The sequence below is a fragment of the Triturus cristatus genome, chromosome 6, assembly GCF_964204655.1.
Source record: "Triturus cristatus chromosome 6, aTriCri1.1, whole genome shotgun sequence".
Classification (NCBI taxonomy): Eukaryota; Metazoa; Chordata; class Amphibia; order Caudata; family Salamandridae; genus Triturus; species Triturus cristatus.
The window spans coordinates 1,224,556,216-1,224,569,387 of NC_140589.1; the positions used below are offsets into that span (position 1 = coordinate 1,224,556,216).

The 13,172-nt window shown below is 43.7% G+C and overlaps 1 protein-coding gene across 2 annotated transcripts in view; it reads right to left on the bottom strand.

Moving 5' to 3' along the window:
• Positions 1–528: 528 nt before the first annotated feature.
• Positions 529–13,172, bottom strand: part of FYN (FYN proto-oncogene, Src family tyrosine kinase) — a 514,055-nt gene continuing 501,411 nt past the window's right edge. For both annotated transcript variants that reach the window (XM_085612142.1, XM_085612143.1), the window contains exon 14: positions 529–2,156. In XM_085612142.1, the coding sequence (XP_085468268.1) occupies positions 1,948–2,156 (209 nt within the window). In that variant the 3' untranslated portion in view covers positions 529–1,947. The remainder of the gene's footprint in view (positions 2,157–13,172) is intronic.

The following is a 13,172-nucleotide window of genomic DNA, read 5'->3' on the forward strand; positions in this document are numbered from 1 at the left end:
GCAGGTATTGCCACCTGGCTAGTATTTTAACGCAATACCCGACATTTCTTTGTCAATATTAATGTAAATATTTGTAAGTCCATCAAAATCAGATATTTATTTCAATTTGAAATGTATACTTAACAGTGCGAATAAATAAATAAATAGCTGCAAAGGTGTTTTAGAGATCTCTCAGCTGTTTCTAAACTATGAGTAACTGAAGCAGCATTGCCATGCTAAAAAAGAATATATAGGATTTGTACAAAATATCATGTTTAGTTCCCGTTTCTTTTCTTTATTAATCTGAAAACATGAACAAAAGGCCAGTAGTTTTCTCTGTGAGCGGTGTCAGTCTTGGCTGCCGCTCACTCGTGCCCCCTCTCCAGACTAAAGTTGGAAAATGGTGGCTATTGTAAATCACATCTATTGTCATAACTGAACATCAATAACAGGTGGGTGGAATTACCATTCATCAACGTTGGCCTCTGACATCCTATGTTACCTCTCGTTTTGAAGTGCTACTTAAAAAAAAAGAACTTAAGGCCAATGTAAAATGTTCTGTTTTAATTACTAAATTAAGAAAGTTAAACAGTTTTAGATGTAAACTTGAAACAAAACAGTAACATAAACGAAATTAAGACTTTGAATGTGAAACTCAACATAAAAAACCGGTAGAAAGACATTTGCTGTTTTTTTTTGGTTAACCACAATTAACTCACACATGAGACAACCCAAAAAGGTAACACTATGTTCAGTGTCCCCCTTAATGAAATGTAAAGAAGTGCATAGTAACTCCACTCAAGAAGTCTCCGAAACATGTAGGAAGTAGTTTCATTAGCAGTAAAGTACATTTAAAACACCGGTTGTACAATGGTAAATGTTATATAAAAAGGATGCAATTCATGGCAGCGCCTGGTAAGCGATTTAGCAGTAGCATGGGACTAAAATGCAATGGTTTAAAACCAACAAGTGGTTACAATGTTCATTAAATTAACATCTTCAGACATAATAGACCAGTATTTACTCGTTACTCGTGTATTTCGGGGCAAGACGTCTTCAGATTTTCAACCTTCCAGTTCAGTCGATGGTACTCGAGGGATTTCTTCTTTTAAAATCTCCCTTAGATATGTCCACTTTAATACCCAGTGAACAGAATTATATCAAGAGAGAGCTGCAGTGCAGTGGAAACATTTCCGGCTCACCACAGCACATGATTCCAGAAAGAGACAACTTACAAACATCTTACAGAAAATCAAAAAAGTGCAAAATCGAACCAATCAAAGCAAAAAAGAAAACATGCTTGGTGTAAGCCATTGAGAGGTCACTGGTGTTCAGTACTACACAGTTAGTCCAATGGCAGGCAGCAGGGGGGTCGTTTTCTGTGCTCTGCTGCTTGGCTTTTCACATGAGCAATGAGTTTCCTCTGCAAAAGGCACCCATATATATTACATATACAGGCATATTTATAATATATACATATATATGTATAAAAACACAAACTTTATCCTGATTTTGTTTCTCTAAAACATGAACACACTGATTTCTTGATTATTTTTCCGATTAGGAGGCCACTTTTGGATAACAACACTCTCATTGAGCCGGGCGAAGGTGAATTAAATTCATACAGGATTTAAGTTAAGAAAAATGAAAATGGGAAAAGCGATAAGATCCGTTATTGGCACTGAGTTAATATTTACATTGAAGAGAGGTTGTTGCATTTTACATAACATCAATACAATGCATTATCCATTAACGCCAAATTGAAAAGTCACGAGATTTGAATCTCTCCTGAGAGAGGACATTCAGACATAAGAATGAGTGGTCACAAAAAAGGTTGGAAAGTTGATAACTTCAGAGTTGCGTGCAATCTGGTGTTGGAAGGTATGGCTTCTCAGAGAAGCCCGCCACTTAAATGGAAGCCACAATATAAACCTTATGTCTGCCCTCTCTAGGTGATTGGCCAGGCTTCTACAGATTGTCACCAGGCTGATATTGGGGTTCTGTGGCGGTGAAGTAGTCTTCCAGGAAACCTTGCAGGTATTCGAAAGTTGGCCTCTCCTCTGGATCTTTCTTCCAGCAGTGGATCATGAGCTCATGCAGAGAAATTGGACAATCCTGGGGACAGGGCATCCTGTACCCGCGTTCCACTTGCTCCAAGACCTCGCGGTTATTCATACCTTAAAGAAGGAAAATAACACAGCGTCAGCGAGTGCAATTAGGACAACTATTGAGCCACAGATGATGTGTCATCTATATTTAGATTGTATACAGTGTGTTGTGTGTTTTGCTTTTGAATGCACTCCCATCCTTTTTTTGCAGATTGTACTTATAGACACAGAATAACTGGCAGTTTTCTCAGTTGTCTGCTGTTCTCCCTACGTGGAGAACCTTCAAGATACAAGCTTTAATATGCAGTGATGGCATAGCTACTAAACATAGGGATTCACATAGAATAAACAATGTGTGTAATAACATTTTCACTTTATCAATAAGTGGGTTAATAATGATATAGATAGATATCTTCCTTTACATATATCGGTAAGGGTCCTTTAAGAAATGTTATTTTGAATTTAGCATTTTTAGACCTTCATTGTGAGTGGCCTGGTGGTCCTCCCCATAACTCCACCCCCACCAGGGTTACTGTCACTAGGGTACTAGTAACTCCAGAGGGCAGAGTTACTAGGGACTACAAGTGCAACAGTCAGGGTCTCCTTGCAAATGAGAATACATTGGAGGATTAGTAATGCCCCCATTAAATAATTCACCCAGATTTGGCTGTTTTCAATAACCAAAATCCCTGGGTAAAGGTAAGCAGATCCATGATGTTCCCACAGATCTCATAATCTTTTTTTGTGTTCTTTTTTTATTAGTCATTTTCATTTGCATTAACAAACCAAAAATGGTTTACAATAAACAAGTGCCATCAAATACATTAGCTTATTGGTATGGGGCGGAAGATCCAAAGAGACAGTAGTCTTGGGGTTACAGAATGCAAGAGTATTCAATAGCAGCCGTATTAGGCCTGTGGGCACCATGGAAACCATTGATAACAGCAATATAAACCTGACATAGGTGTAGATAAGCAATTCACAGGGCAGGTGACCCTTCACGGTCAGCATTAGCGGTCTGTCGTGAGGTCGGGTAATTAAGGGAATCATTCAGCAGATCACACCGGATGTATGACATTACAACGCGGGTTTTTACAACGCGTGCAGTTACATCGCATGCGTTACAACGCATGCGATGTTACAACGCTATGCCATTACAACGCAAGTCTTTACATCGACTTGCGCTAGATGGCGTGCTAACATTAAAAAAGTGTAATTTACTATTCCAACTCCAGTCCACTTAACAGTAGGGAAGGTGTTGGGATAGTAAACTACACTATTTGTAATGTTAGCACGCCATCTAGCGCAAGTCGATGTAAAGACTTGCGTTGTAATGGCATAGCGTTGTAACATCGCATGCGTTGTAACGCATGCGATGTAACTGCACTGCGTGGTAAAAACCGCGTTGTAATGGCTGTTCCCCGATCAGACCAAGCACCGATGTCTTCTGCTAGTTTGTCGTCATGTCTGCATTGTTTCGATCTCAGTTCCTTTGCGAAGGCCCATACCACGGATCTCATAATTAACAATGGGGCTGGTAACTGCCATTAATGGATTACTGGTCCCATCGGAATTAAGAAACTGCTCTTAATGAGGGCCTGAAAGGAGTTACTAAGGCTGAATCCTATTCATTCATAGGTGTGTTAAAAATCCAACCTAAACACAATTCAGTTTCACAGCCAACATCTGTAGTCTAAATGCATTAAATCATCAAGCTGGAGAGGAAGTTGGTATGGTCCCGGAATTGAGGACTGTGCTCTTGGTGATGTGCTACAAGGGGTTACATTAACACCTACACCAATGGCATGTTGGCAAGGAACAGGCCAATAACTATAATCAATTCATGTCATGACAAGCGTGCCCGATCAAACATGATATATTTCTAGTCTAGATCTTTCAAAACCTTGTACAGGATCTAAAAGCCACAATTTTGTGTTTAGACCTATTACCCCTGCCATAATTTCAGACCGAGATGGTACCCATATGGTGTTTGTTCATGCAGAGTGGAAACTAAGCACAAAACAAATTCAACTTATATTTAAAAGGATAAAATGTTGGTCCTGTGCCAAAGAGAAAGAATATATTGTTCATATCACATAGTCCTGCGAGCAGTCACAGTGTTTTGGAAATCAGTACGATTATTTGTCATCGCGTAATCTTTGGGTGGGTGTACCTCTGCTTAACTCTGAGACTGCTGCAGTAGGAGTACAGCACTGTCGCAAGGATTTTATTCATTTTAAACGATTAAAAGCGATTATGTTGATATTTCAAATCTCGAATCAAAGCACAAACCAAGTATTGCGGACTGTCTCCATGATTTGATGCAATTGACTCTTTGCAACAACACGTGCATTGTGTTAGGAACAATCTGTATAAAGACACATGACTTTATTTAGGCCTTTGAAGGTGTTCTGCCAGAGGGCCTTATTTAGGTCTTAGCAGGCATCCTGCCAGAGAGGCAGAGGTCATGACCCCGCCAAACTGGCAGAGAGCTGGCTATTGTATTTAGAGATGCCCAGATGGATAGTGGGGATCTCTCTGCTGTGAAAGAAGCTGCTAGTACAGCGGCTTACTTCACAGCGTTGAATTTAGCAGGGAGCCATGTTGAAAGCGCCAACTCGACAAAACTTTTAATGGTTAAAGAAAACAAGCTCCGAAAGTAGGAATTTGTTTTCTTTGAACAAAAGGTAAATGGCCCGATGAACAGGGGACCTTTTAGTCTGCAAGTTAAGGCAATTTATAATTTCCCCTGTCTGTGTTTAATTTGCCTTGCATGCCAGACATTGGTAGGCAATACAGTCGACCAGCCCTCTCTACGGCAGGAGGTTACCCCTGGCGGACACAACAGAGGCTCCGAAGACAGTAACCTAGTGGTTTCCCAAACTCTAAATAGAATGGGAAAACCACGGGTCCAGAGTCCACATGGAAGTTTTGGAAAAGATCATCTTTCTGCTGGTGCCTTTGAATTGATTGTATGTGGCTATATAGTTATGCCAGTCTTTGGTATGACTTATTCTTCTTCCCACCTTTCTCTCTTATCCTGCACTTATCTCCTCTTGCCTTTTTATTGTATCATTACAGTGTATATCTTGTCTTGTTGAGTGTTAGTCTAGTAGAATATGTGTGTCTTTCCTATTTATAATGGAAAGGAAAATATCCATTTTGTTGTTAAGTGGGTGGTAATTAAGAAATGTTGTAGTTAGTGATATTATTTGATAGCCTTACGGCCTACTCCCTCATTGCTGTGGCCTTTACCTAGTTTTGTGTCCCAAAGTTACCATTCCCATTACCCAGCAGGCTTTTGCTCCCCATCCTACTAGAGACACACATGATGACACAAACTGTGGTTAAATACAAGTTGTCTTCTTTTTTTTTTTAAATAACTTTTTATTAGAGTTTTAAACAAAACAAAACAAAGGCCAGGTCCGGCACACAGCATACAGAATAAATATATGAATCATTGTTATCATTGCACAGATAAGAGACATATTCCGCATAAACGTGGCCATAGAGGGTGGTCGCGTACCCACCACGGACTCCTTGGAAGAGCAATCTGGTCCAGGGTCATGCACCCTGTTGAGGTCTCCACCCAGAACCAATGGGGTCGCCAGAAATTCCAGTAGGAGCCAACTCAGTGTTGCGGCGAACTCAGACGTTAAGGGAGGAGAGGAGTAGACACAAACCAGGAACAGCGTGCCCCAAGCAGTGACCCAGTCTCCGCCACATAACGTCCCAGCCCATCATGTCGTTTTTTGATATCACTAGGTGGACATGCCTTCGCAGCAGTTTACCACTCGCCGTGAGCTGCGATGGAAACCTACATCCTTGTAAACCCTTTGTGTGCCAGAAAGAGGACTGTGTTACCCATGACATGTGTTTCCTGCAGGTGGAGTATGTCTGGTTTATATTTTTGTGCTGCCCTCATAATTGCTGCCCTCTTTACCTTGTCCCGGAGACCGTTTACGTTCCACGAGAGAACAGCCACCCATCCTGTGCAGGTGAGTGAGTAAGGGTCAGTCATTAGACCATAGACGTGGTCATATCTGGGAGAAAACAAAGAAGAAATGAACCCTCCCCTAACCCAACCCAACACCCCCCTATACTTAGCCAACAAGAAGTACCTGTTGTGTTGCAACTAGGGACAGTAGCCAACTGGGCTATACTGAGGTGTGCGCCTTCCCTGCCGTGCAACCCCCACCCAAACACATCCCAACCCTACCCCTCTCCCCACCCTCTATTTACACAAACTATAACAAAAACAACAATTAAAGAAAAGGCAATCCGGGGCATGGATTACCAGCCAGCCCTTAACACCACCACTTAGTTCCAAGATGGATAACGGAACACCTAACAGCGTTTACTGGAATGAGTCAAGTGGGGAGTCTCTGAGAGGATAGCAGGAGATGAGGCATGGCAGTTTTGTGTGTACGGTCTACATCTGAGGCCGACCATCTCTCTTGAGAGCCACCTAGACCAGGCGAATGCGCCCTGCACCCTGCACTCTCAACCCTGGTTTCTTCACCATGAGGAAGTGTTCCAGCCTCCAGGAGGTTGTCCATCTCAGCCCTCCCTGGCACACCCTTCCTCCCATCCCCATCCGATGGAAGCGTACCTCGGTTCCGCAGATTGGGTTGTTCCTCTGCCCAGTTCCATGCTGCCTCTGGGGTATCAAAAAACAAAGTTTTGTCATAGCAAATGACCTTCAGTTGGGCTGGGAAGAGGAGCATATAACAAACCTTTAAGTTCCTCAGCTTCTGTTTCATCTCCTGGCAGGACCTTCGTTGTTGCTTGACATTCATGGTATAGTCTGGAAAAATCATTACTTGGGAAGATTGGTAGGTTGAAGTTCCAAGAGGATACACCGCTCGGAGAATAGCACCTCGATCAGCATAGTAGAGGATGCGAACAATGAAGGGTTGTGGCGGGGAACCGACCGGGGGCTTGGCATGAAGAGACCTCTCAATGATGAAGGTAGGGGAGACCTCAGAAGTCGGTACCCAGCTCCTAAGCCAGTCTGAAATCAAAGTGGTGGGTGTGGCTCCCTCCACACCCTCCAGAATGCCCACTATGTGCAGGTTGTTGCAACGGGATCTGCCCTCAGCATCCTCTGCCCTTTCCTCCAGCTGACTGACCAGTCTCTGCAAGGCAACCAATCAGGATTCATGACATATAATGGTGTCTTCCGTTTCGGACACTCTGCTTTCCAGTTCTGTGGCCCTGTCTGTTGTATTCCATAGATCCTGTCTATTGAGTGATAAGTCGACTGTCATCTCCCCCATCTTGCCCTCCATCATTACCTTGAGGTCCTGAATGGCTTGTAGAAAGGAGGGCATATGGAGGATCTCTGATCCGACATCAGACCCTCCTGTTGCACCCTCCTCCGCCAGTGGTGTGGGTGTTTAGTATATTTGTGCATCTTTTGTTGGGTCTCAGGACCTGTGGGTTTGTCATGAGCCATAGCGAAGCAGCAGATCTGTAACTCCGTCCAGAGCCATACGCACAATGTTGCACTTGCTGGCGGTTTTTTCTCTCACCACATTAGTAGCACCCCACAGTGTACTAAGCAACCTCGGTTTCCACCCTCTTGCTGCTGCACCATTCAGGGATACCACTGGGACCTCGTCAGTCTGCAGTACGTCCTGCGCCCCTGTTGGCGCAGCCCCACTCGTGGCACCTGCAGTGCTGGGTATTGCCCCCTGGTTGATTCGTTGGTGAGGTGTTTAACTCCCAGCTCAGGCCCCAGGGCTCAATGTTGCCGCCACTCAGCAGAGCTGCACCCAACAATCACCGTGGAGGTTGAAGGAGAGGCTGGTGCTGGCATAGAGATGTGGCCAGGAAAGGTGCAACAAAGATGCAGCCAAACAGGGATGCCCCCACTGCAGAGGCCCCGTTACCCAGCCCCCGTCAATGGATCACCATCTGTGAGGATGTGTGAGGAGGGCACGAAGGGGGAGCGGATAGAGAAACAGGGGAGCTCCTTCAACATTTGTCTCCACAGTCTCTGGGACTCCCTTTCGTCACACTGCTGTGGTGACACTTCGAAGTGGGCTCTTAGCAGCCCATCACAAGGTCAGAAGATTGGAGTCTACCAGATTCCAGGCAACTTTGGGCCTAACCCCTCATCTCCTCCATCTGGACATGCTCACCCCAGAGACTGCAGGCCCCTGCCCAGTTCTGGTGATAGGGGCTTTCGCTCCAGCTCGGTCCTGTGACTCACTTTCTTCGGCCCACGGAGGCTCTTTCTGTTGTCAGTAGGGCTTGCAGTCTCCTGGCGGACTGCCGCACATGCAAGGCCCCGCCCCACCATGTCCTCGCCAACCAAGAGACCCACAGGGGTCTGTTGTAGCATCCCAATGGGGGTCCCCAAGTGCAGGCACTTAGCTGCCATAGGGAGCAGCCAGGAGGCGCCCAGAGGCGACCTCGCTCGAAAAAGCAGCTGCAGGATGTTAATGGGATCCTGAGGGATGCATGCTTCGGCCATCGGGACCACATCCCCATGTGCTCGGAGGCCCACAGCTGCTTCTAGCAGGCCTTACAGGTTCACCATGTCTAGGGACTCACTTTAGCCTGTAAAGTCTCAGGGAAAGTCTCCGGTGTTGGTGGATGATGTCCTTGGTAGCGTGGAGCTCCATTACAGAGCAACCACCATGCATCGCCTCCAAGCCATGCCCCCTACAAGTTGTTTTCTGTGCCTGCATGGTGTACTTATTTGTTGTTGCATGCTAGGAATATGTGCTCTCCCTTGCTTATTTTCAAGAGGTGGAGATTTGTCCCAAATACAGTACTTCCACTTTAAGAAAAACAATAACCAACAATGATCAAAGACCTAATTTAGCATAGGTAACAATGACCTTATTGTATGGACATTCACTGGGCATGTTGAATATCCACTGTAGTGTACAGGGGTCATTTTGTACTGATGAATCCCATTTGGGATTCCTAGGATGGGAAGTCACAAGACTGATGTTTTAATGTTTACCTGCAATAATAACAAGTCCACAATATCAACTACCACTATATCATCAAGGTAATCAGAAGTGGAGTTAAGAACAGTAAACCTATATTTCCCTGGATATGCCTATCTTGATGATATAGTGGTAACCAATACTGTGGAGTCCATATTTGTGCAGGTCGATATACATACATCCCACTTGGAACACCTACATTTTACCAATATTCACAAACATATGGGGAATTTGTCATACATTTCATTCATTCATTCATATGAACCTCTAGTGTCCTCTCACTAGATGTGGAGGATATGTGGGGTTAGAGTATAGTTCACCTATTTGAGGGTCCCGTGTGATTAACATCTCTGTTATTCCAGAGTCCTGATACTATTGACCAAAGGTATGCCACGCCAACTCTAGTCCATAAGGTCACCCTTGAGGCAGGGTGCACTGAAATGCACTAGCATGGGTTCTAGAGCGCAATTCCAATCTGAACTACTTGTTAAGCAGTCAGTCTATAGGAGTTAGTCAGTACCCACCCTGGATTATAATCAGTGGCAGCCCAGGTACCCTAACTCAACCAGATGATTTATGGTCCAACACGATACCGAATTAATGTTCAGTTTCTTAAACTTTAGCTTTCTGTTGTCTATAAAGACCAAAGTTATTAAGGAACTACCATCATGGTGAGATATCAGAAATCCTCATGGGACCACTCAACAGAGGTCTCAAAGTTAGAGCCTCATTTATACCCTAGAGGTCAGCCCGCTGTCCTGTCAGTTCAGTGGAGGCCATGACCACTCCTCCCCTGACAGCGCACTGCCTGACAAGCTTAGACATCCCAGGCTGGCATCTCTGTACTTTCATTCGAGCCGCTGGTGTGGTACATTCACTGAAGGCACTGAACTTTGTCAAGTGAGGAACATGGTTGGTGTGCCCTTTCAGCAAATTATTTTGTTCTGCAAGTGGTTGCTGTACTGTCACAAGCACAGTGCTTCCTCAGACTCCCAATAGAGGTGATTAACTGGGAGTTTGACAGGACGGGAGTAACACTGATTTACAGTGGTGCTCCCACTCCATAAAATGCTAAAAGACCCCTTTAGAATCCATGTGGTACACTCTTAAATTATGTTCCTTGGTGCCTGTCATTGACAGCATGCCATTGAAAGCACATTCACTAGAATATTCTCTCAACAAGCAGACTGCAGGCACTCACTATCTCGTCTCCTGACCTTTCAAAGAGTACTTATAAACACACACAGGCGAGATGACGCTAACTCACAATCCCACCTGGGTCTCCTGTTTCTATGAGGACCCTTACTGTAAATACACTTTATATTGGTCTTGCTGTTATACTACAACCTATGGGGCCAACAAGAGCCTTGTACATCGGGACGCTCCACATTTCCTAAACTGGACTAGCTCTGGTGACCTCGTCATGGCTCGTATTCATTCATTCATTTACTCAACCTATAAGGGAGGTCCCTTTTAGCCTATCCTGTGATGTGTTTTTCGACGAAGGTGGTAATGCCTACCCTAGACTTGTTCCTGTGATCTGGTAATGGCACAAATTCATTCACTCATTCATTCATTCATTCATTCATTCATTCATTCAATCAACCTGTAAGGGAGTGCCCTTTTAGTTTATTATTTGATATGTTTTTTGATGCAGATGGTAATACCACTAGTTTCTACCCTTTATGTAATTGCAGTTGTACTAAACCTTTTTCTACCATTTGTTGTCATTTGTGAATGTATATATTTTTTAAATGATATATAAAATGCCAATACAGAATGGTTATGCAAACACATTTTGCAGATATCTGCAGTCATCTTTTGTACCTGCTGAACAAAATTTCCATTTATGAAAAGTGGTCGCAAATTGCGCACCAACTTTTTGCAAATGGAAAATAATTGTTGTAAACCGACCTATGCTCTAATAGGGCAGTTCACAAAATGTCAAATCGTAGTGGATCGCAATCTGACCAAACTCATCAATATATATGAGGCTGTTAGTAAATTGCAGCTCACTACGGTTGGATTCCATCCCAAGGCTGGAGACCAGCGGGGTTCAGCAGACCCACATGCCTGTGATCGCCTTTAAATAAAAATCTTTTTTTATTGTAGCTTGTTTTCCCCAGAGAAAATGGGGCTGCATTTAAAAAAACAAAAAGTTTACTCTTTTTAAGTTTGTTTGAGAGTTGGCAGTGGTCTCTTGTAATAAAGAATAAACATTTGCAACCGTGTAACTGAAGGGTCACACGTGTGATACCTGGTGGACCACTCATCTTCTCACCATTTTGAGATCATTAAAATGAGTACCATTGCAATGGGAAATAACACCTGATATCAGTCTCTCCTAAGCACGTCATAAAATGGGCCCATAGGTTTGTGAATTACATTTTGTTGTCAGTAGGTAGCAATACTGTACTACTAATTTGAGTACTACAAAATGCAGTTTGTCAGTAGGGCCCACAATGCATAAGCCGTTTATTTCGAATTTAATATACAAACATTAATAGCAGCATACTCTATAACCTATTCTTCGAGGAAAAGGGGTGAATGCGTCTTCAGTATCCGTGGGATGCAAAGCTTGGAATCATCGACCTCATGAATAAGACACTCAGAAGTTTGTAGTTCAGAGTGACACGTTCCGTTTCCATACTGGCTTTCCTTCAAAAGGACTATACCATGCAAAAGAAAGATGCACTAAATTTAGGGGGGCGTATTTACAAAACAATGTGAAGCACTGTAGTGCAAGCCATCTTGCTACGCAGAGCTGCGTCACTAAGAAAGTGCAGGGATGCTTCGTATTTGCAACAATACAACTCATCTCTGTGCTTTCCTCTGCACTGACGCACAATAGGCTGCCTAGCACCAACGCAGGCACACTTGCACCATGGTGCAAGGGTGCCTGCATTGCATGGATGATTGTTTTTGTGCAGGAAGGGACCCCTTCCTGCACAAAAGCAATAATTGATGGCTTATTCCTCCATCTATGTGGGCTGCAGAATGCAACACACATAGAAAGAGGAAAAAAAGAGAAAAAATGAAGGTATTTGTCCTTGTTGCACCACTGTTACGCCTTCCCGGGGAAGGCGTTAGAAAACTGACGCATTCCCAGGTTTATGAAACCTTGTAAATCTGGCAATGCATCAGAATCCATGGGTTTTGTGTGGGAACACCCACAGCAACAACCATGGAGCGCCCCTTTACCACAGAGTAATGCGTGAAAGAGGGCCATATTTACAAGGCCATGAAAAGCTACGCCGAGTGGCTTTGCGTGTCCTTGTAAATATGGGTCAGCACACTGGGCTACCAGAGCCTCATAAAAAGTGGCGCAAGGGGCTTGTAAATATGCCCATGACAATGTACGATATAATTAAGCATCTCAGCCATTACAGACATTTGCAAATAGTCTCCCATACTTTCACCACTAATGACCTTTCAATTGTAGCTGTAGCAGTATTATGCACAGGGCTAATAGATGAACAATTTCAGTGGTGATGTTCAGGCCCAAAGAGAGCGGCAACCGGCAGATGAAAATAAAAAGCTGCAATCTACTGGCGAGAAGCCCCTGTTAGAAACCAGTCTTCCTCGTACACTGCAGATAAAGCCACTGAATCTGCTTTTGTCTTTCCAAAGTATGGGAAATTATTTTTTGGGCTATCCTGTCCAAATTACTGCATTTGCAATGCTCATAATCTGCAAAAAGTAATCCCATTCGAAAGGTCGATGCAAACTCCTCAAATAAGTGATCACTTACCATCAAAACCCACTCAGCCGTATGTGATGATAAGTTGCAGAAAAGTGCAAAGGATAACAGTATCGTGGATAAAGCACTGGCAAAGGCAATAGGTTTCAGATTTTTTATAGTGACATCTGTTGTAGATTGGGTAAAAATACTTGTGACATGGGTGTGCATGAAGTCATGTATTTTTATCGTTGTGAACAGTGTTCTGACTTGATCATGCATTTTCCCTCTGGGAAACCAGGTTCCTGTATTCCAAGCACAGCCATTGAAGAATGGACTTCAATTGTAACAATTTGAGTTGTTTACCACAGGTGTCCTTGAGTCAAAGTGCTATTGGACCCCAAATTGGATAGTTAAGTGCCTACTTTTAGCCCTGGACTA